We start from the raw sequence: 22,381 nt of genomic DNA, 5'->3' as shown, positions 1-22,381 counted from the left end.
AGCACACACATAAAGCATCTAGCCAAGTACCAGTGTACGAAACGACATACCTATGTACCGACCTTGTATCCTACATATACCACTATGAAATACAAGGACTGCAGCTTTTCCAGCACACACATAAGCCAGCCAAATACCAGTGTACAGACACGAAGAAAGAATTTCCAACAAATTTGTGCCACAAAAATTAAAATGGCATTGCTTGCATTATGAACTATATGCACAAGTAACTCGATGCATTCTTTAGAAAGCTGGTTATTCCTAGATCAAGAGGCAACATAGAAATATCCAATAAGGTGAACATGTCAAAACCAAAATGTTCTGGCGTTAGTTTGACGTGGTGAATTGAAGTGTTCAATTGAAATAAAGAAATATCAACAGTGCAAAGGAAGAGAAGCTAACTGCAACTACAAGGTGAATAAATACAGCTACAACATAATAATGAAGGAATAAATATAGATGGGTAAGCATACAGGCAAGCTATATTGTTCCATGCTTCTCCATTTTCAGGATCTATCTGCACAGCACGACTAAAAGCATCCAAAGCCTTCTCAAGATCTTGATCCTGTATGAACAAAACAAGACAACTAATGTCTGTTCAAGTTATTTTTTTCAAAAAATTACTAAAACAGTGTTCATCTATTATGATATGAGCAACCAAATATGTTGAAGCAACACATGCAAAGTAACTACGAAAAATGCAGACATGGTGACATGCCCACAATTTCCATGGTGCACAGAAGGTCGCTACTAGGCAGAAGGATAAATGGTAAAAACGGTAGAACAGGTTGGTTGTAGGCACAATCAACATTCAGGCTAGAACTGCATTGACTAGCCCTGCAAGAAAAGTAAGAAATTGCACCGTACTGGCTATACTCCTAACAGACAAATCTCAGATAGTAGTGTTAAGCTACAGACAAATCTTAGATAGTAGTGTTAAGCTTCATGCACTAGCCAACGCAACCAAAAGTCCGAACTTATGAAAAGGGCTAGTGCAATCCACATACACTATAACACCCCCTCCATGTCTGACGGGGAAGACAAGTCAACACATGCAACCGAAAGAGAGCGCCAGCGCGCGAAACTCACGTATGACTCAAGAGGCCTTTACGTGGACACAAAGGTGGCCTACAGAAATTTTTAATAAATTGCGAAAGCCAGGACCTGAGCTCAAGACCTTAGCTCCGATACCATGTTAAGCTTCATGCACTAGCCAACGCTATCAAAAGTCCGAACTTATGGAAAGGGCTAGTGCAATCCACATATACTGTAACGAGTAGAACACATTTTTGTAGTGACTTGATGAATAATAACATATCTATATCACCCAGTAGAATATATTCATACATAGGTAGTAAGCAAACATCCATATCCTCTTGTAGTACCGTCTAAAGAAATTTCCAATGCAAAACAAAATGGTTTCAAAAAAGTTACCTTCCATGCAGTTGTACCATAGGCAAACCAGCCATCTGGATACAACGAATTCAATGCCAATGCAGATTCCCTGCGCAAAGTTTTTAAGGCAAGTGATTTTCAAGCAAGTAACAACTGTAAACATACATGTTTCTTAAATGTATTCTTTTACCAAAAATATTTGGATGTATAGAAGTCATTCTTGTTGTACGCACTACGAGCCAGAGAACGCTACACCAAAAGATAAGAGAATATAAAACCACTTCCCATTAAATTATGCACTAGTAACACAATGAGAGACTGGTGAGCAAAACAAAAGAGATGAATACCAGAGCTCGAGCAGATTTGTTATTGGAGACATCCAATGCTTTCTTATAATAATTGTCGTTATTTGTAGCGTCACCAAGTGAACACCTAAATAAAAAATGAAGTTATTCAACAAAAAACAGAAATTACCGATTTGGTGCCGATAGAAATACAAATAACACAAACCATAGCAGAATCATCCCACAAAAATAGATAAGAGCAACTCTAGCAGACACCCTAAAAGTTGTCAAACCTCAAAATTTCCAGTAGCAGATAGAAATTCTAGCAAAAAAAGCACCGAATACGAATAGATCCCTAAAATAGCAGATCCCATGCAAAAAATTGCAGGTCACCTACAAACCCTATATCTGCATTTTCAAGACAATTTTTTAGGTGAACCGTAAAATAGTCAACGGTGGCCGGAGCGTCGCCGGACCAAGCGGACGAGCTCGGGAACGGCCGCCGGAGCGTCGCCGGAGCAAGCGGAGGAGCTCGGCAGTGGCCGCCGGAGCATGGCAGCGGCCACCTAAGCATTGCCAGAGCAAACGGCGGAGAGTCGTTGGAGCAAGCGAAGGGATTTTTTTTTTTTTTGCAGTATCTGTTCTAGCAGATCAAATTTTAGACCTTAAAAACAGTTTACTGTACAGTATGGCGATATAGGGCATACTGCAAAACTCTAGCAGATACCATAAAACGACCGAACTGTTAAAAAAAATTACAGCTCTCCCTAAGAAAACCTCGTACCTCAAATTTCCAGTTTTTGCCCGGTGTTCTACAGCTCCCTCTTCAGAGATGATAGGATGTGGCGGAAATATTAATTGATTCTACTTAGCCTTGTGGGCAGTTTATATAGAGGTACAAGACTTGGAGGAAGAAGCCTACTAGAGGTATATTCCTATTACAATCCTAAACTACCAAATATGGATGATATACTCTTAACACCCCATGCAGTTGGACGCGGACGGTAACGCAATCCGAACGTTGACCGGAGAAGTAGGCCTGGGCATAAAAACCGAGGAACCGAAGACCGAACCGAAGCCGAAACCGAAAAAACCGAATTTTTGGTTTTTAATACTTGTATAGAAAAAATCGGTTTTTACTTTTGTTAACCGAACTCACTTGGATCGGTTCGGTTTGTCCTTGGTAACCGAACAGCAAAACCGAATATGTGAGGAGTACATCACGGGGAGGGAGCGACCACGAGTGTCGTGCGGCAGGGATATTACTCCCATGGGCCAGACAACAAGTTGCATGCACTCACCTTTGTTCGAACCTTTTTTGTAGTATTATGCGGCCCATATAGTCTTGATGAAGGCATGCAAACCAGCAGGACGTCGTACCATCGTGGGTTTTAGTCCCACCTCGGCTAGCTACATGAAGGGGCGCAGAAAACTCATCTATATAACAGGGTAGGTTGCAAGTGGTAGCTGGTAAGCACGTCGTTTGACCGTTTTCTCGGTTATACGGTATAACCCGAATACCGAACCGAATTATCGGTTAACCGAACTTTCGGTTTCCTATATTTTGGAGCCATTTTCGGTTAGCATATTGTCAAACCGAAATTTAAAAAATACCAAAATGAATTAACCGAAATTTCGGTTTATACCGAATGCCCAGGCCTACGGAGAAGGAGCAAGCGAGGAGACAGCCCTTGATGCAGATGTCATCAAGGGCGGTGGACGTAGACGGCGAGGTGGTTGGCGATGGCGCTGAGCTGGAGCAGTAGTAGATGTCGGGGATCGAACCTGTATTATCCACATGAGAGTTCTTTTGCGGTGTTGAACGCGAGGTAGTAGATGTCGGGGATTAAACCCGAGTCATCCACGTGTAGTAGCCCGGCAGCAAAGAAGAACCCGCTGGCGTTGAAAAAGATCATGAGCGATGGTGGCTGTGGCGATGCTGGGAGGCGATGTAGTTGTCAGCTATGACGATCACGGGCAATGCTAAGAGGCGATGTAGTTGTCAGCTATGAAGATCACGGGCGTTACAGGTTCAACCCTGTGTTAGCGGCAAGGCGCATACTCAAGGACATTCATCTCAATTGATGTTGGCGAAGATAAGCCGGTGTGGTGGTTGTTAAGCTTCATGCACTAGCCAACGCAACCAAAAGTCCGAACTGATGGAAAGGGCTAGGCAATCCACATGTACACTTCAACACCCCCTCTCACGTGTGAGCGAAAAGCCAACACGTGGACAGACTCGGAGGTATGGCTCGAGAGGTCTATACGTGGACAAAGGGGGGCAGCATCAATTTTTTAGATAAACTGCCAAAGCCAGGACTCGAACTCAAAATCTTGGACTCTGATACCATGTTACACTTCATGCACAGCCAACGCAACCAAAAGTCCGAACTGATGGAAAGGACTAGGCAATTCACATATACACTTCAACACCCCCTCTCACGCCCAAACAAATGAATCCATGTTCGGGTGTAAGTAAGATGCGACCATACGATATGGCTCTCCGCTCCGCTCCACCCTGCTCCCCGCTCCGCCCCCGCGCCCCGCTAGCCTGACTGCTGCGCCGCGTCGCCAACGCCGCCTCCGTCCCCGCCGGCCGGACCTCCCCCGCGGCTCTCCCCTCCCGCGACATGGCTCCAGTGGGGGCTGACCCTGTCGACCGCCGCGAGACCCTCTCCGGCGAGCGTGTCTCCTACGGGGACCACTGGTCGAGCTCGGAGAGCGAGTCCTCGGCGCGCTCGTACAAAGACGTCGCCCGCACTCCGCCGGCCGCCTTGCGCCTGCAGTCCGTCCCCCCGCCAAGGAGCGCCTCGGACCCCGCTCGGAGGTTCATCGCGTTTCGGGCGGCCCAGTGCTCGACGCCGACGGCTTCCAACAGGCTCGTCGCAGAGAACGGCCCCGCCGCCCACGTCGCGTTGCGCCGGCCGCGCCTTCGCCTGCGCGCCGCCGCAGCCCTTCCCCGAAGGAGCTCGCGGGCCTCTGCTTCCGGTGCCTTGATCACCGCCACTGCGTCAGGGACTGCCCCAACGACATCCGCTGCCGCTGCTGTCTCGCCTCTGGCCACGCCTCCCGCGACTGCGATGGTCGGCGGCCCGCGGCCGCGGCCGCGCTCCCAGCGCGCCGCCGGGGACCAGCAGCCCAGGCCTCCCCGCGGTGTCCCTGCCAAGGCGTCCCCCCCGACGACGCGCCTGCCCGCTCCGATCCCCACCGTTGTAGCCCCTCCCCTGCAGCGGCCTCGCCAGCCCGATGATGCCCCCGCCCGTGTGTTCCTGGCCCAGACAGATGAAATGGACGAGGCGGAGCTGGTGCTCGTCCGCGCGATGGTGGCCACCGTCACGGGCACTCGGCCATCTGTGTCCCTGGTCGAGGTGTCCGAGCTCGTCATGTCCTCTCTGGAGCTGGAGCTGGAGGAGGGAGACTTCTCGGTCCATCAGCATCACCCGGAGGACTTCCTGATTCTCTTCTCCTCCCTCGCAACCATGAGAAGGTTCCGCGGCGAGCACTTCATCAGCTCGCCGCGCTTTGCTCTGTCCCTTCGGCCCTGGTGCAAGCTTGCCCACGCCGGCGCTGGCGAGCTCGGGTACCGCGTCGAGCTGGAGCTCCGCGGCATCCCCGCCCACGCCTGGCTGCTCTCCACGGCGGAGCACGTGCTGGGTAGCAGCTGCTGGATCGAGCGCCTGCACCCCCGTACGCGTTCCTGCGAGGACATGGCCGTCTTCCGCGTCACTGGGCGCGCCCACGACCCGGCTGACATCCGGCGCGCCGCCACCCTGGAGATCATTGAGCAGCTGCCCGGCCGTGTCCCGTCGGAGGCGCCAGACATCAGAACGCTCACCTTCCCCGTCTCCATTGCTCTCACTAAGGCGGAGCTGATCAGGGCTGCTCCGGCTATTGCCCAGGACGCTGCGGGCAGCGCCGGAGACGGTGAGGACGGTGGCGCAGACGGCTGGCATGGCCCCGGCAATGGGCATGGTCACGGTCCTGGGCTCGGGCGCGCTCGCCGGCGTGGTCGCAAACGCCGTCGTACGGCGGAGGCACATAACGGCCGGGCCGATGGTATGGCAGTGGACGCGCTCGCACACGCACGTGGCCGGAGCTCAGACGGCGCCGGCGTGGTGGCTCCCTGGCCGTACCCGGCCGCGCCGCGGCAAGGGCTGTGCCCCAAGCGGGCTGGCATGCTGACCTGGCCCGGTCAGCAGGGCCCAGCACGCCCTCGTCACGGCGTCAGGAAAGGACACCAGCAGACGCGCGTCGTGACGCCCAAAGCGTCTTTGTCGGCGGGCCCCTCGCGCAAAGTGGCGAGCACAGGCGTGGAGGGCGGTTCGGCCGTTCGCATCGGGACAGCTGGCGCTCCCCCGTTCGCTGCCCAGGGCCACGACGCGGCTGGGGCGTCGACATCGCGCACGACCGAAGCAGATACGGACGGACCCACTTCTGCAGCAGTTGATCCTATGCCCTGTCGGGATCGGGATCGGTGCCTGCTGCGTCTGGGGCCCGCTGAGCAGCGCGTGAGGTCGCCGCCTGCACCCCGGTCGGGGCAAATCGAGTCGATCCCATCCCTTGCCGCTGCCACACCAACAAAGCCCCCCCCCCTTGACCAACCCCCTCGGCTATTTTCGCGCGCCTTTGAGGAGAGGGCGGGACGTGCATCGCCCGCCCCCGCCAGCCCTGCTGACGCCGCCCCGTCCCTACCAGCCTGCTCTATGGAGGCGGGGCCCGCGGCCGTCGTGACCACCATCATCGCGCCAGCACCCTTGGATGCCGCTGGGACCGAGCCCTCTGGGCCGGCTGACGCCGCTGTTGCTGGGACACTAGCCGAGGATCCCCTGCCCGCTGGGGCCACGCCTGCTCCTGCAGATGCGCACACGGCAGGAGGAATGCCCACGCCAGATGGCTCGCCTGTTGTTCGGTCTATGGTGCCCTTGGACGCGCAACAACAGCAGGGACCAGGCGTGGATCCCCCCGCGGCCGCGGCCACATCTCCATCCTGCCGAGGCCTACCTGCCAGCCGGACCCTGGGGCGTTTCCCATCAGCAACCGGACGCAGCCTTCGATGCCTGGGCGCTTTGCATCGCCGCCGCTTACTATGCAGAGACGCCGACCCTGTGTAGCCACTGGGCAGACATGGACGCTGGGGGCCTTCCTGTCCGCAGCCACTAAGCAGCTTGATGGGATGTTGCCATCTCCCGGGAAACGCCAGCGGCCCCCTCCCAACTTCAGCCCCAGGAGGGGGCGTTACGCCGCCATCGTCGCTCCGGCACCCGCGGCCTGCACTACGGACAGAAGGGCGGTGGTGCAGATTCTCCGCACCCTCGGGATCGTCGGCGCGAATCAGCAAATCACCCCCGTCGAGATGAAAGCATATGACGACATGTTCGCCGCGCCGATCAAGCTTCCGGCGTTGCATGCCATAGCCGCTCTCGTAGACCGTGCGATCCCTGCAGGCCTGTCTCTCCCGGCTGGTGATGCCACGGCATGCGCGCGCTAGGCTGGTGGTGCCTGTAGTCGACCTCGTGCTTATGTATCCAGGACCCCAGATAGTGGTTTGGAATGTCAGGGGCTTGAACTCGCGCGCTAGGCGCTGCGCTATCCGCTCACTGATATGTACCACCAGTGCGTCCATTGTATGCCTCCAGGAAACTAAAATGACGTTGGTCTGCTCGTCGATTGTGCTAGACACCCTTGGGTCCCAGTTTGATGGCTCTACTTATCTCCCTGCCGACGGCACACGCGGCGGTATTCTCATCGCTTGGAAGAGTAGGGCTGTCACCATCTCCGACCCCCGATTCACCCAAAATGCGATCACGGTTAAAGTATGCGCGCCTAGTGGTGCACCGTGGTAGCTTACCACGGTGTATGGCCCCCAAAGCGACCCCGACAAGATACTGTTCCTGCAAGAGCTGCGGGACATCCGGGCTGCTTGCCCGGGCCCTTGGATGCTATGCGGCGTTTTCAACCTCATCTACCGTGACGCGGACAAGAGCTTCGATACCCTGAATCGCCGCATGATGGGAAGGTTTCGCCGCGCCATCAACGATCTTGCCCTGAAGGAGGTATACCTGAATGGGCGCCGCTTCACATGGTCTAATGAGCAGACACCGCCGACGCTTGTGCACCTCGATCGGGTACTCTGCACCACGGACTGGGAGGATTACCACGGAGAGTGCAACCTCAGATGCCTTGCATCTGTCGTGTCTGATCATTGCCCCCTGTTGTTGGACTGCTCCCCCATGCCCACGGCCCACAGACGCTTCCGCTTCGAGTCTTTCTGGCCCAGCCGTGATGGATTTCACGACACGGTCGCCAAGCCTGGAGCTCCGTGCATGACCCTGACCCCTTCCAGCGGCTGGTTCGGCGTCTGCAGGCCACCGCCCGCGCCCTTACGAGTTGGAGTGCTAGGTCCACGAGCAATGTCCGGGACAAATTGGCCATATGTCGAGAGCTGATCGCCCGCTTCGACCACGCAATGGAGAGTCGCCTGCTCTCTCCGGCAGAGGACTGGCTGCGCAAGCAGCTCAAGGTGGCGTACCTTGGGCTGGCTTCTCTGGAGCGCACCATCGCACGGCAGCGCGCCCGCATCTCCTTCCTGGCCGAAGGTGACGCCAACACGAGCTTCTTCCACAAGCAGTGTACTTTCAGGCGTCAGAAAAACCGCGTGCACAGCCTCCTAGTTGACGGACATGTGCTATGTGAGCATGAGGAGATGGCCCAAGCGGCATTCGCGCACTTTGACGGGCTGCTGGGCACTGCCGTGGACCGAGAGCACACTCTGGATCTCGAGCAGCTCGTCACGGCCGATGACCTTGGCAGCCTGGATGCACCCTTCACCCCTGAGGAGATCTGGGCTGCGGTGCAGCACATGCCGGCGCATAAGGCACCAGGGCCAGACGGGTTCTCTGCAGAGTTCTTGCGGGCCTGTTGGGGCGTTATCAGGCAGGATATCCTGGATGTCTTCGAGCAGTTATTCCTGCTTCGTGGGAGAGGGTTTGCTAAGCTCAACCAAGCCCTCCTGACCCTGCTGCCTAAGCGCGCGGATGCACAAAAGTTGGGCGACTACCGGCCTATTTGCCTGATCCACATCATGGCCAAGCTATTCGCGAAAGTTCTGTCATTGCGCATCGCCCCCAAGCTGGACAGCCTAGTCAGCCGCAACCAGAACGCATTCATTGCCGGACGCTCCCTCCACGACAACTTCATGCTCGTTCGGCAGTCTCACCGGATGCTTCATGCTCAAGCTCGATCTCACGCGGGATTTCGACTCCATATCTTGGCCGTTCCTCTTCGAGATGTTGCGCCAATATGGGTTTGGGGACAGGTTCAGGGAGTGGATAGCCATCCTCCTTTCCTCGGCCACCACGCGGGTCATGCTCAATGGCGTGCCTGGCCCCCCGATTTGGCACCGTCGCGGGCTGCGTCAAGGGGACTCCACATCACCGCAGCTATTCGTCCTCGCTGTCGACGCGCTGGGCCGCCTCATGCATCGGGCGCTCCAGGCCGGCATACTTCGGCGGCTGCACCCCGACGTACTGTTCTGGCCGTCTCACTATACGCCGATGATGTGATGCTGTTTTGCCATGCTGAGATGGATGAGGTGCTCGCGGTGAAGGGCATCCTAGGTATTTTTTAGGCCGCGTCGGGCTTGCAGGTCAACTATGGCAAGAGCTCGGCCACGACCCTACACGGCGACGAGGAGAGCGCTGCCCTGCTGGAGGCGTTGGGCTGCCAGGTGGCGAACCTGCCCATCACCTACCTGGGCATACCGCTCACCACCAGACGACCCACAGCAGCTCAGATGCAACCGCTAGTCGATGCTGTGGCTGGCCGCCTCCCGACATGGAAAGCATGGCTCATGAACAAAGCTGGGAGGTTGGCATTGGTCAAATCGGTCCTCAGCGCGATCCCAATCCACCAGATGCTCGCCCTGGCACCCCCGAAGAAGACCCTGAAGCAACTAGAGAAGATCCAGCGCGGCTTCCTCTGGGCTGGCCGTGCGGCTGCTCAGGGAGGACACTGTCACGTTAACTGGCGCGCGGTCAGTCGGCCTCTCGCACTAGGAGGGCTGGGCATCCGAGATTTGGAGCGCACTGGGCTAGCACTTCAGCTGCGGTGGCTCTGGCTATCTAGGACGGGCGCCGACAGTGCCTGGAAAGGCCTGGACCTGCAGTTCTCCAGTGAGGAGCTCGGCCTCTTCTATGCCTCCACCTTCATGGTGCTAGGTGATGGCCGCACGGCGCTGTTTTGGGAAGACCGATGGCTGCATGGGCAGTCGATTCGCGAGCTAGCACCCCTGCTGTACCTATGCATTCCCAAGAACAGGAGAAGGGTGCGGACGGTGGCGGATGGCCTCGCCGGCAACGCGTGGGCCCGAGACATCCGCGGTGTCGTGGGGCTGCAAGAGATTGGCCAATACCTGACGACATGGCAGCGCGTCACGCACACCGCCTTGTCCGCCGAGCCAGACAGGCTTGTCTGGAAATGGACTGCTAATGGAGAATACTCGGCGCGTTCATGCTATCAGGCCACCTTCCACGGATCCCTCGCTTGCCATTCCTGAAAGTTAATCTGGAAGGGATGGGCTCCGCCGAAGGTCAAGTTCTTCCACTGGCTTGTGAACCTAGACCGATGTTGGACCGCGGACAGACTTGCCCGTCGCGGCCTACCTCACCACGCCCGATGCCTGCTTTGCGACCAGGAGCCAGAGACCATTCACCACCTGCTACTGGCATGTCCCTTCGCGCGGCAAGCCTGGCACGAGGCTCTTTCCTGGCTGCGCTTACCAGCCCCCACACCGGAGCAGGATATCTCCATTCAGGACTGGTGGATTAAGGCGAGAGATGCAACACCACCATCACTGCACAAGGCGCTGAGGTCCACCACACTGCTGGTTCCATGGATGATCTGGAAACATAGGAATGCGTGTGTATTTGATCATGCCACTCTGTCGCTCCCCGAGCTCGCGGATGGGATCAGAGATGAGATGAGATGTTGGGCTAGAGCTGGGGACAAGGGGCTTAGGGTAGTCTTACCCCCATCCTGGGATGTCCATTGAGTTGCTTGTAATCTGTAATCTGTTGTAACCGTCTCCTCTGAGACTGACTTTCCCTCTTTTCAATACAAAGAAACGCACATCTCTGCGTTTTCTCGAAAAAAAAAAAAACACCCCCTCTCACGTGTGACGCGAAAAGTCAACACGTGAATAGACTCAAAGGTATGGCTAAAGAGACCTATACGTGGACAAAGGGGGACGACAACAATTTCTATATAAATTGCGAAAGCCAGGACTTGAACTCAAGACCTTAACTCTGATACCATGTTAAGCTTCATGCACTAGCCAACACAACCAAAAGTCCGAATTGAAAGGGCTAGGCAATCCACATATACACTTCAACAGTGGCAACATGCACACCAAGCAGCTAGCAATGATGCGTCAAGGCATTCCTTGGGGCCTCATGTTGAGCGTCATTAGCATGGCCGTTGACGGGGAGTTGCCGGAGATTGAGTTTATGTTATTTATTGGAGTAGAGGCACGTGATGACGATGTGCTCCGATCTATGATCGGAGAAAGAAGAAGAAACACCGAACAAGCGGCCTACAAGAAAATTTGACGCGAGATCTAATCTACGAGTTGCGCGGGCCCCGGCGGAGATCGATCTCCCCGAGGGTGGCACGGCAAAAGCGGTGGGTGGCTAAACCCTAGATTGAGGAACGAAACCCTCTGACACCATGATAGATGATAAGATGTAGCAAAAATATTAATTGATTGTATTGAGACTCGTGGGCTGTTTATAGAGGTACAAGACTTGGAGGTCAAGAAGCATACTAGATGTATATTCCTATTATCCTACAAACTATGACAGAAATGCCAAATCTTATCTGCAACACTTAGTAAAAACTCCTAGTAATAATATGATTTTTGTTCTCTTTTGTATAGGGAAGCCCAAAATAAGTAATATTGCATAATCTGATTTAAGCATAGCAAACTCTGAAAGAGATGCCAAATGTTATTTGCAACACTTCTTAAAAATGAAAATATCCCACCAAACAATAATCTCAAAGATCTACTTACCATAATTTTGGGTCATTCGGTGTAATGGAGAGCCGTGTATTTATTAGACTAACTGCATCAGCAACTTTACCCGATAATCTGCCAAATAATAAGCCTGGTTATTACAGGGCGGTCAGCTGAAAGGACGTGAGTTACTTTGCACATGGAAATGCATACCGATAGCAATAGATAAGATTATCCCACAATTCGAGATCTTTGAAAACATTCAGGGCTTCTCCAAGTAAACCACAACTTATCAACAGTTCACCATATTCTCTGAGTTCACAAGAAGAAAAGTAAGTCGCATTTAATGACTGGTGTTGCTGCAAAATGTATGAATGCTTGGGCATGTCAATACATACTTCCTTAATGCAGGAAGAGTCGGCGTGTGGACTCCAAAAACCAATCTGGCTCTTTCTGAAGCCACTGGAAATTCTTTGTTTGTTTCTTCAATCTAAGGAAAGCATCAAATTGCACGTTAGCAGCAGCATTTGTATTGAACTTATTAGCACACAGACAAATACTTGCCCTTTGGAATAAGATCCAGCACTCGCTGATGAATCTGGTCCTAATTAATGCATGCACTACATGGCTGTCATTAGCATATTATCTTGACAATAACGAAATGAAAACGCACACATTACTGCGGAATTTTTGATTAGTTGTAAATTTTGCACATGTGAGAACTTTCTGCACAAAAGAAAATTCTTAATATAAAATGTAATTTTTAATGTAAAATATGCTCCAATTAAATGAAATGGGATTTAAAACCCACTTAGAATGTGCATTGCATGTTGCATGGTGGAGTGACACTCCATGTCCAGATCAAACAGTTGTTGCTAGAACAAGATAGCAAATCCAACAGCTACAAAAAAAATTGATCATGTGGCGCATTGTAGAGGCAGAAAAATATCAATTAATGCTTGATAGTGGGTTTGTCTATATAAGATATATATATCTGATCAAAGAAAATACTGCCTAAAGTAGTGTGAACCAAGTAGGTAGTATTTTCACGGAAATTCAAAGGTGTATCAAATGTCAAAAGAATATGAGAAACTTAAAGACATGCAGACGTCAAGTCTTGTTGGCGCTTTAAAAAAATTGTGAATGTCAAGTCTATAGCATTCAATTTGATTTATTTCTGTCTAAGGCACAAATGTGTCCTTGGTTCATGGAAATTTATGAGCACAAGGCATGAACATTTATGAGTACAAATAATTGGGAATTAATTGACAAGTTTGTGTATGTCGTACGAATTTACTGCTCATCCTGGGAGCCATTTTCCCTAACTCGTATTTGCAAGGCAGTGTTCACTTCAAGCTTTACTTTTGTTTGTACTGGTGGGACAACACTGCTTGGGCTGGGGAATCAGGGGTTGGGAGAACGATCAGAGGATTAAGAACCGGAAGATGTGAGAAGGAGAATAAATGCCTAGAAGGGAAACAAGAATTCAGTCAACCAAGTCCCCAGGATATAGCTAAGCTAATAGACTACTCTCGTCCACACTCACACTGCCTGTTACAAATAACACCGTAAATACCCAAGTGTTAGCAAAGCTCGTGTTAGAGGTCCAAAGGCGTGTGATGATCTACCAAGGGCAAGCATCATACCAAGACAAGACCAGGAGATTAGTTAGTAAGGTTCGGCAAACACGCTTACATCCCAAAGCATGAATTCATGCACTCTTACCCCATGGATGCAACACAGCCGCCTGAGAGCCGGCACCCGTCTGCCTGATGCTATTTGTCGTCTCAAGTTACACTGGGTGGTAGCTATTATTGAATAAATAAATAAAACATGGAAATTAAGTAAAACCTACGCAACCAACCTAAACTGCTAAATCAAATCTTAACTGTCATTTAAGAGAATAAGTATCAACGGTGATACAGAGTAACGAAGGAACTGAAGACAGTCTAATAACAAAAAAGCAAAATTCATGAAGAGCTAAGAAAAAATTAGACCTACCAAGATGAATGTAGTATATCTGAAACATTGAGGAATTTGCACTTACCAAATTCTCCATCATTAACAGCGCACGCTGTTTTGTCCGACTGCGGGTGGACTCCCACCTAATACGCAGAAAATCACACAAGCTCCTGATCTGAATGAGACAGAGACCTGAATGAGACAGAGCAGACCTGAAGTAACTACAGTTAAATACTGAAGCAACTTTGGCTACGATTTACTTACACTATGTCTACAAAATTAGTGTAAAGATATGACATTGAAGTATTTTGCAAGACAAATACAATAGTATCATTCATATATGCGTTAGTGGTAGATGACGTCCACTGAACATCGTAAAAAAGGCTCTTCTATTTTGGGGAGGGAGTAAGAAATAAAAACAAAGTTGTATACAGAGCAATCCCCAAATTGGGGAACAATCTTTTACCTATTTGTGTGCACATGTTTCCAGAAATTAATTAAGATAAGATTCAAACCTACCGCATAGCACGAATCATGTTGAGAATCAATTGACTCTATGTATGGTGCCATCTCCCATCCTACGTAGAAATAAAATGCATGAAACCAAAAAGAATCAGTTAAGCATGCTCAATTTTAAGCGAACACATAGATGAAAAAAATATTATATGAAGATATAAATATTGGGGTATATAGAGTATTGAGAACAGGTCAAATTAACATAAAAATAGATTGAAGTTAGAAATGTGCATACATGCTAGATGGGATAACGAAGGGGATAACGAAGAGATGGCACATCAGAGGAAGACACCACATCACTTGAAGATACATGATAAGTATCAAAAGAAGATGTGTTGTCAAAAGAAGATGGCACATCAAGAGAATAAAGCATTGCATAGAAAATCATAGTCTACGACAACTGACGGCGAAAGAAGCTCGATAGTTAAGGCACGACGGGCGCACATAGACAATGCAGAAAGAGTCCAGAAAATCCTATAGAAAACAACAAGAGCAAGTAGGCCCCAAAAGTTGTATAGAAAGGATCGGAACCGGAGAAAGGCCGACGGACAATGGTATGGTGGACTTGCATGACGTGAGAAACACAAAATATCAATGGATTTGATGGACGCGGCGGAAAACAAGTTAGCTAAAAGCTAGGAAGCATACACGACACAACGATGGAAAATTCATTGTGTATGCGGGAACGAAGCAGAAGCTAGCCCGCTGCCGGCCACGTACGTGACGGAAAGGCAGCAGCTAGCATGCATGAGCGAACGCAACAGCAAAGCAGTAGCTAGCACAGCAGCCTCAACGCAGCAACACACATGCGGACGTGCGAGAACAAAGCTGCAGCCAACCATGAGAAGCACATGCGGATGGCAGGACCAGACCAGGTGGAGTGGAGCCGTCCTGAGGTGCAGAGCAGCCGCTAATGAATCGGGACAGCAATCATCATGCGGCGGCGGCGGTCTTCCTAAAAGGGACGATCTTCCAGACGACAGACTTGGAGAGCACCCAGCTGGAGCACATGCCGGCGTAGGAGAGTTGCACGGGCGGGCGAGGGAGACCTGCATGGAAATCGGCAGGGCGACTTTGACCAGGACGGTGGCGATCTGCAGGGTGATGGGATCCGCAGCACACCGATCCAGAGGCAGCGTTCACATGGCCGGCCCAATCTCCTGATCTGGCGCGTGAAGAGGGAGGGAAGGCAGCGTGAGTTGGACAGATGAAGATGACGACATCGTGAGGGGAAGCAGCGTCCGGACAAGAGGTGGTGGGTGGCGGCGCGAAAATTGGATCGGCACGAGTTGCGGCGCCAAAAAAAGTAACTAAGCTCTAATACCATGTCAAGAAAGCAACTTATCTCTATTCAAGGCCCAAGGGGCATATATATATTACACAAGAATTGAGGTGTAAGGAAAGTAAATATAGACTGATAAGGACTCCTAGACCAATACTAATACTTCCTAACAAAAATTACAGAGTAACAGAGAATACTATGACAAACTATGAAACAAATGCTTTGATAATAAAAGGTTGTTTCTTCCCATTTTGTTTTTCCAATACCTTCAAGTATGCAAAACAAACTAAATGTCATTTGGAAATGATGCAAGTATATTCTGAACAGACGACGACAAAAATAACCTCTAATGTTCTACATTATGCTTTTACACTCAAGAATTTTAGCACCTTCACCCTTTAAGTAGTATGTACAATTATTTTACCATACCCCTTTTTATGTATAAATATGAATTCTAAAAATTCGCTAAAACCTATGAACCTTGCACAAACCACCAAACAATGTAGTATGTATACTACCTAAGTAGCCTTATGAGCTTCATAGTATAGATGCATACTCTGCAGTATGTTAGATACTACCTAAACTGTATGGAACACATGTACGTGGGTGTAACTTCAGCCGGTAGTAGAAAAAAGGTTTGAACACATGGATGTAACTTCACCCGGTACTGGCTAGATCCTATATATACACGGTAGGTTTAGAATAGCTATACCCCCTAGTAAAACAGTCCAAACTAAATTGCAGAGATTTTGGAATACATTGTTTACTACCCAAGTCACTATTTACTGCATTGTTCCGGAATTACTACATTTGGTACACTATTTTACTATATTTTGTACTGTTTTACACTTTTACTAGGGGAATAAGCTATTCTAAGCTTAGGCTTCATATATATATATAATATAAAATATAGTATGAAAAATAGAAGGTTCAACAATAACCAGACAAAAGAGCAAAGGCAAACCACAATTAAGGAACAGCTAAAAGAGACTGCAAGATAATCAACAGCTAGAACTTCTTCAATCATATCATGCTTTAACATCTTGTTACAGTATATGTGGATTGCATTAGCCCTTTCCATTAGTTCGGACTTTTGGTTGTGTTGGCTAGTGCATGAAGCTTAACATGGTATCGGAGCTAAGGTCTTGAGTTCAAGTCCTGGCTTTCGCACTTTATTAAAAATTGCTGGTAGCCCCCCTTTGTGTCCACGTAGAGGCCTCTTGAGTCATACGTGAGTTTCGCGCGCCGTCGCCTTTCTTCCGGTTGCACGTGTTGACTTGTCTTCTCCATCACACGTGAGAGGGGGTGTTACAATATATGTGGATTGCATTAGCCCTTCCATCAGTTCGGACTTTTGGTTGTGTTGGCTAGTGCATGAAGCTTAACACATCTAACAGTTTTTGAAATCATTATTGCAAAACAGGACATTTTTTGTGACTCGGTAGTAGAACACCCTATTTGTGAACCGAGAAAAGAAAAATGGTACCGATCGTATGTTTAATATTTAAAACGGACCAGATGTATCTTGTACTGTCCAGAAGAAATGAAAACACGAGCGTACCTAACATTTCATCACCCCGACTCCTCCGACTCACATGTAAACATTGTGCAAGTACAGCAGCCTGCTGGACCAGAGTTAATGATATATGTGTGCTTCCACTATTCGAGTCATTCACATTTTCTGCAAGCAAAGGCGTTCTTAGTATATCACAAAATTCATCACTTTCACCAGGAACAGAGCTCCTCATCTTTCTCAAAGCCACAACATCATCCGGAGCTCCTCTTTGTTCTGTTGTTTGCCCCTCATCAGCTGCTGGTTTAGTGGTCTTTGTAATCAGTACCATTTGGGACTTCGCATCCACCTATACCAAAGAATTGATCATTTCAAAAAGATTAAGGATAATTATTCCATATATGTTATGAAACAGCAACATGAATGATAGAAATGAAATACAGTAGCATTTAAGTATATATGTGATGTATACATCATTGTTTTCTCATTTTCTAACAAGGTCCTCAAAAGAGTCTGACTAAGAGCGAATCAGGTGGCAAGAAGGAAGTCAATCAATACATTCATTTGAAAAGCATTTTTTGCAAAATGAAATGGTCCTCTATCATCAAGCTCCAGAAGCTAAAATAGAAACAGGAAGTGCCACGAGGTCAACCACAATATACCTGGTGTATTGTTCGAAAACCAAGAATCCCTGTGAGGGAAAGATGAATCCCACATACCTCTTGAGCACTATCCAGATGCAACCTATACAAATAGAAAAGCCATAATTCTTTTAAGACAGTATTATGCACAGATCAGCTACAGATTTTCTGTTCCCCCTGCCATTCAGCATACGGGTTGAATAAATCAGCAAAGTTTCGGTACCCTATGATAGTAAATCAGTTATGTATGCATCTAAAAGTACAATACAGATAAGCTATCAAACATTCATGGAAGATACTTCTATAGAGAATATTTGTTTCCAAAAACATGTCCCTGGATGTGTAATAAACTTTTTACAGTTATAGGCTCGTGCTTTAAGTCAGTCTAGACATGTTATGCCCAGCATTTTAACTTCACAGTAGCCTCTGAACATCCCATGTAGTGAGAAATAGAATTTTGAGTGTCTGACGTACAAGATATTTGACTTCTTATCAACTATCCACTATGCAAGTTATTTCTAATTGTACACTAACTCTGAACATCCCATGTAGTAAGAAATAGTATTTTGAGTGTCTGACAAACAAGACATTTGACTTCTTATCAACTACTCCCTCCGTCCCATAATATAAGATCATTTTTGACACTATCATAGTGTCAAAAATACAAGATCATTTTTCACACGATCTTGTATTTTTGACACTATGATAGTGTCAAAAATGAGCTTATATTATGGAACGGAGAGAGTATCTACTATATAGGTTATTTCTATTCGTACACTAACTATCTACTTCATTTTAGATTAACCTAAGAGAAATTAACTAGTGATATATTGGATAGCAACAATTGGGCATCACTGTTTGACATCTATACATAAAAATGTCTTGATGCATTCTTACTGTTATTCAGTTTACCACTAGTGATCCTGAATAATCGCCTTAGGCATAGATTCTCGTGAGAACACAAAAGGCACACATATCCTCTACGAAACTTGTAATATGATTTCTTACCTTGAAGCATCAACTCGACCATACTTATACTCTGCAAGTCCAGCTTCTAAAAGAGCAGCTGAGACTAAGGAAGAGCCTTCTCCATCACCTAAGAAAGAACCCCAGTAGCTAGAAACCATTTCAAGTTCACCAAAGTGGGCCAACATTTTATTTTTGTACACCTGTACTTGATCAAACAAAGAGGATGATAGCTCATCTAAAATATTCTGCTGGGACATGGACAATCTGCACAGCCACCATGATACACTCCAAAAATCATAGTCTAGGCTCTTTATGCTTGTCAACAGAAGTTCCGCAAAGACAATGAACTGCACGATAACAAGATAAAAGCTAAGATTGCTAAAAAAATGAGATACACTGTATTTTTCTGAATTTATGTCAAGAATCAATCACAACGCCCGACCAAAGGTACCCTCATACAACACTAACTGTAAGTTCTAACCTTTCAAAAATTATGCATTTAATAAGCCCCAATTCCAATGAAAAGGCGATCCAAGAGATGGAACAACAACACTGCTAACATCCAATACTCCCCTCCAACCCAAAAAGAGATGTATTCTGACTTGTTAAGACAAGACTTTGACCAACAGTTACTCCATTAATATGCTATAGCCTTGTCTTACGAAACAAATATGCCTCGCATTTGGGATGGAGGGAATACTGAATTAAATTGAATTCCTAAACACTAGAGTAATAGTACATGCACCAATTTTGTTAATCAAAATGAGCATTAGCCTGCTTAACACTTCTTCGCATGTCCATAGCTACTCACCATCTAGCGTCATCAGACATATATGTGTCAATGTCATTATGTGTTTCGTACGTGTTATGTGCGCAAAAATGAGTAATTCATACAGGTCAAGCTTCATCCGGGATGGTTATATCTGTCAAATGAGCTAACAATAATCTACATTATAGCTCGTAAAGATACCTATAGCCCCAGTGTATTGCCAAATTATGAGATATTTCAACATAAAGCAACTATCTACAGACATATCACAGAAAAGGTGCAAGAGAGTATAAAGAAATAAAAACTGAAAGAAACTCCAATCGAGTAAAATTACAAAGAGCAAGCCACCTGAAAATATATACCTGCAAGAGCAAGAATTTCCCATGAACATGGGAACCAAAAGAAGCTAAATGATGGGAAGCCCATGCCTCCCATTTGCCTCCAGGATCACTATACCACCTTTCGTCCAATGATGAGGTCCGGAAAGGAACGAATTTCCCATGAGCATGTGAATCAAAGGAAGCCCATTGATCCTGCTTGCCTCCAGCATCACTATACCACCCGGCATCCAATGATGTACTAATAAAGAAAGGAAGGGGTGGATATTTTCCTGGAGGCCTGCAAATAGTTGGAAACAAACTCAAATAATTATTAGCCGCATTAGCATATAGTGCTAGAGAATTTCCAAATGTCTGGAGGCTTGACGAATACACTAAATGAAGTTTTTACACCAAACGATCTAAATCAACCGGATGTAAACATCCTACGCGCCAGCCACGTCCACCGCTTGCCACGTGCCCACGAGCATCTCTCACCCATCCACCTCCTTTCTCTTCTTCACCCACCACCGCTTTCTCTCAGCCATTCGTTCCTTCTTACCTTATCCTCCTTCTCTTTCCTTCTCCAACGCCAAATCTCGCCGAAAGCAGCCACCGGACAGCTCCGCCAGGAACACCAGGCTGATGTTCAAAGGAAGGGGGAGGGGATGCTGCAGGCTGGTGAGGCGTCCGAGTAGTGTGTTTTTACGAGCTCGCATGTTCCTGTGATGACGGCTCAGGCTGGCCTGTCGCTGCTGCAACGCCGCCGCCATGCCGCGAACTAGTGCCGCGTCGACGGCTCAACTACATGATGTATGCTGCGATGGTGGCTCTGGCAGCTACGGTGATGTTGCGACGGTGATGCCATTCTGCGACGACGGCTCGATCTGGCTGCTCAGGTGATGCTGCGACGGCAGCACCGTGCTGGGAACAAGTGCTACTAAGGCGGCTCGGGCTGTGACGGCGATGCTGCGACTGCGCCGCCGTTCTACGAACCAGTGCTGCGACGGCAACTCAACTACTCCGACGGAGGCCCGGGGCTACTCTGGCGATGTTGTGATGATGACGTCATGCTGCGAGCTAGTGCTGCGACGGCGGCTTGATCTGCTCCCGCGATGCTGCGACGACGACGACGTCATGCGGTGCTGCGACGAATCAGCGACGTGCTGCGAGGCGGTTCTGCGATGGCGCTGCCATGCTTCAAGCAGATGCTGCAACGACCGGTGGCGTGTTGTGAGGCGGTGCTGTGAGGGCGTTGCCGTGCTGCAAGGCCGAAGCTGCAAACCATGCAGCGACTGTCTGGCGAACAAAGAGAAGATCGGACGGCGGATGCTGAGCATCTGACGGCTATCGAGACGGATGTTGTTTGACAAGCAACAGGCAGATGACGCCTAGCACGCGCCAAGTAAGGGCATGTACAATGGTGTTATCTTAGGAGTGCCACATAGGATAAATGATGAGGTGGAGGAGAGAGAACTCGAAAAAAAGGTTTTGCGTTCTCTTATTTAAGAGAAGACAAGAGGTGATCTCTTAGCACAATATGTCTCACCATGTTTTAGGAATAATTAATTATAAAAGATAAAGCTAAGAGGTGATCCATTCTAGACTCTCTTTTTTGTCATCTCTAAATTACATGCAAAATTTATGAAAAGACTATCTTATCAATCAGTGTACATGTCCTAATCGATTTATCCATTCAAAACTTTACAAGGCATGCAACCATATGCTGAACAGGTTATCCCGTAATAATGAAATGATGTACTCCGATGCTATCGATTCACAACAGTTGAGCACCAACTCACCCTGTCACGTTCTGCTGCGTGAATGCGAGCAGCGCCGCCGCCGCTGCCGAGAGAACAAGCGCGCACCTGCACTCGAACCCCTCGTCCGCCGCCCCCCCTCCGACATCCCACAGGACGAACACCTCGGCAGCGGCAGCGAGGTGGCCGTAGAACTGCGCAGGGGAGTCATGGTCAGCCTCGGTTGAGGCAGAGGCGCGGAGGATGTGCGGGACAGCGCAGGCGAGCGCAGCCGCATAGTCCCCGAGCTCGACAGCGGCGAGGGCGGAGGCGGCGACGGGGCCGAGCGGATGGACTGGGGGAGGTGAAGGGGGCGGTGGTCGGGATGCTGCGGTGGGGAGGGTACAGCGCAGGAGGCGGAGCTCGGCCTCACGGAGGAAGGTGTGTGAAGGGCTGCATGCCGCCATGGCGGCGGCGAGTGGTGTGAGGCTAGGTTTCTTTTTTCGCGTAAAAGACTTTATTTCTTATAGGATGTCATATCTCTAATTAAAGGAGTACGTGCCGTCGTGATGGTTCAATCAGAGCTTCCCCCTCACGCCTACCTTACTTCGCACGGAAAAGGGCGCACAGCGACATATCTCTACTATTAAAGGAGTATCTGCCGTTGTGATGGTTCAACCAGGGCTTCCCCCTCACGCCTACCCTTACTTCGCACGGAGAAGGGCGCACGGCGACATATCTCTACTATTAAAGGAGTATCTGCCGTCGTGATGGTTCAACCAGGGCTTCCCCCTCACGCCTACCCTTACTTCGCACGGAGAAGGACGCACGGCGACATATCTCTACTATTAAAGGAGTATCTGCCGTCGTGATGGTTCAACCAGGGCTTCCCCCTCACGCCTACCCTTACTTCGCACGGAGAAGGGCGCACAGCGACATATCTTTACTATTAATGGAGTATCTGTCGTCGTGATGGTTCAACCAG

The 22,381-nt window shown here is 49.2% G+C and overlaps 1 protein-coding gene across 5 annotated transcripts in view; it reads right to left on the bottom strand.

Annotated features, from left to right (window-relative positions):
* Nucleotides 1-21,914, bottom strand: part of LOC123408861 (tetratricopeptide repeat protein 27 homolog) — a 31,774-nt gene extending 9,860 nt beyond the window's left edge. For 2 of the 5 annotated variants that reach the window (XM_045101899.1, XM_045101900.1), the window contains exons 1-14: nt 21,460-21,911; nt 19,703-19,958; nt 18,611-18,918; nt 17,624-17,705; nt 17,010-17,310; nt 14,170-14,228; nt 13,736-13,825; nt 12,087-12,178; nt 11,902-12,000; nt 11,746-11,823; nt 1,743-1,827; nt 1,586-1,644; nt 1,435-1,504; nt 474-565 (exon numbers count right to left, since the gene is read on the bottom strand). In XM_045101899.1, coding sequence (XP_044957834.1) covers nt 474-565; nt 1,435-1,504; nt 1,586-1,644; nt 1,743-1,827; nt 11,746-11,823; nt 11,902-12,000; nt 12,087-12,178; nt 13,736-13,825; nt 14,170-14,228; nt 17,010-17,310; nt 17,624-17,705; nt 18,611-18,918; nt 19,703-19,958; nt 21,460-21,863 — 2,075 coding nt within the window. In that variant the 5' untranslated portion in view covers nt 21,864-21,911. Of the gene's footprint in view, nt 1-473; nt 566-1,434; nt 1,505-1,585; nt 1,645-1,742; nt 1,828-11,745; nt 11,824-11,901; nt 12,001-12,086; nt 12,179-13,735; nt 13,826-14,169; nt 14,229-17,009; nt 17,311-17,623; nt 17,706-18,610; nt 18,919-19,702; nt 19,959-21,459 lie in introns of all 5 variants that reach the window. The other 3 variants (XR_006612796.1, XR_006612797.1, XR_006612795.1) reach the window with 2 other exon arrangements.
* Nucleotides 21,915-22,381: the final 467 nt, after the last annotated feature.

Source organism: Hordeum vulgare, chromosome 7H (assembly GCF_904849725.1).
Source record: "Hordeum vulgare subsp. vulgare chromosome 7H, MorexV3_pseudomolecules_assembly, whole genome shotgun sequence".
NCBI lineage: Eukaryota > Viridiplantae > Streptophyta > Magnoliopsida > Poales > Poaceae > Hordeum > Hordeum vulgare.
This window is presented reverse-complemented; position numbering and strand designations above follow the sequence as displayed.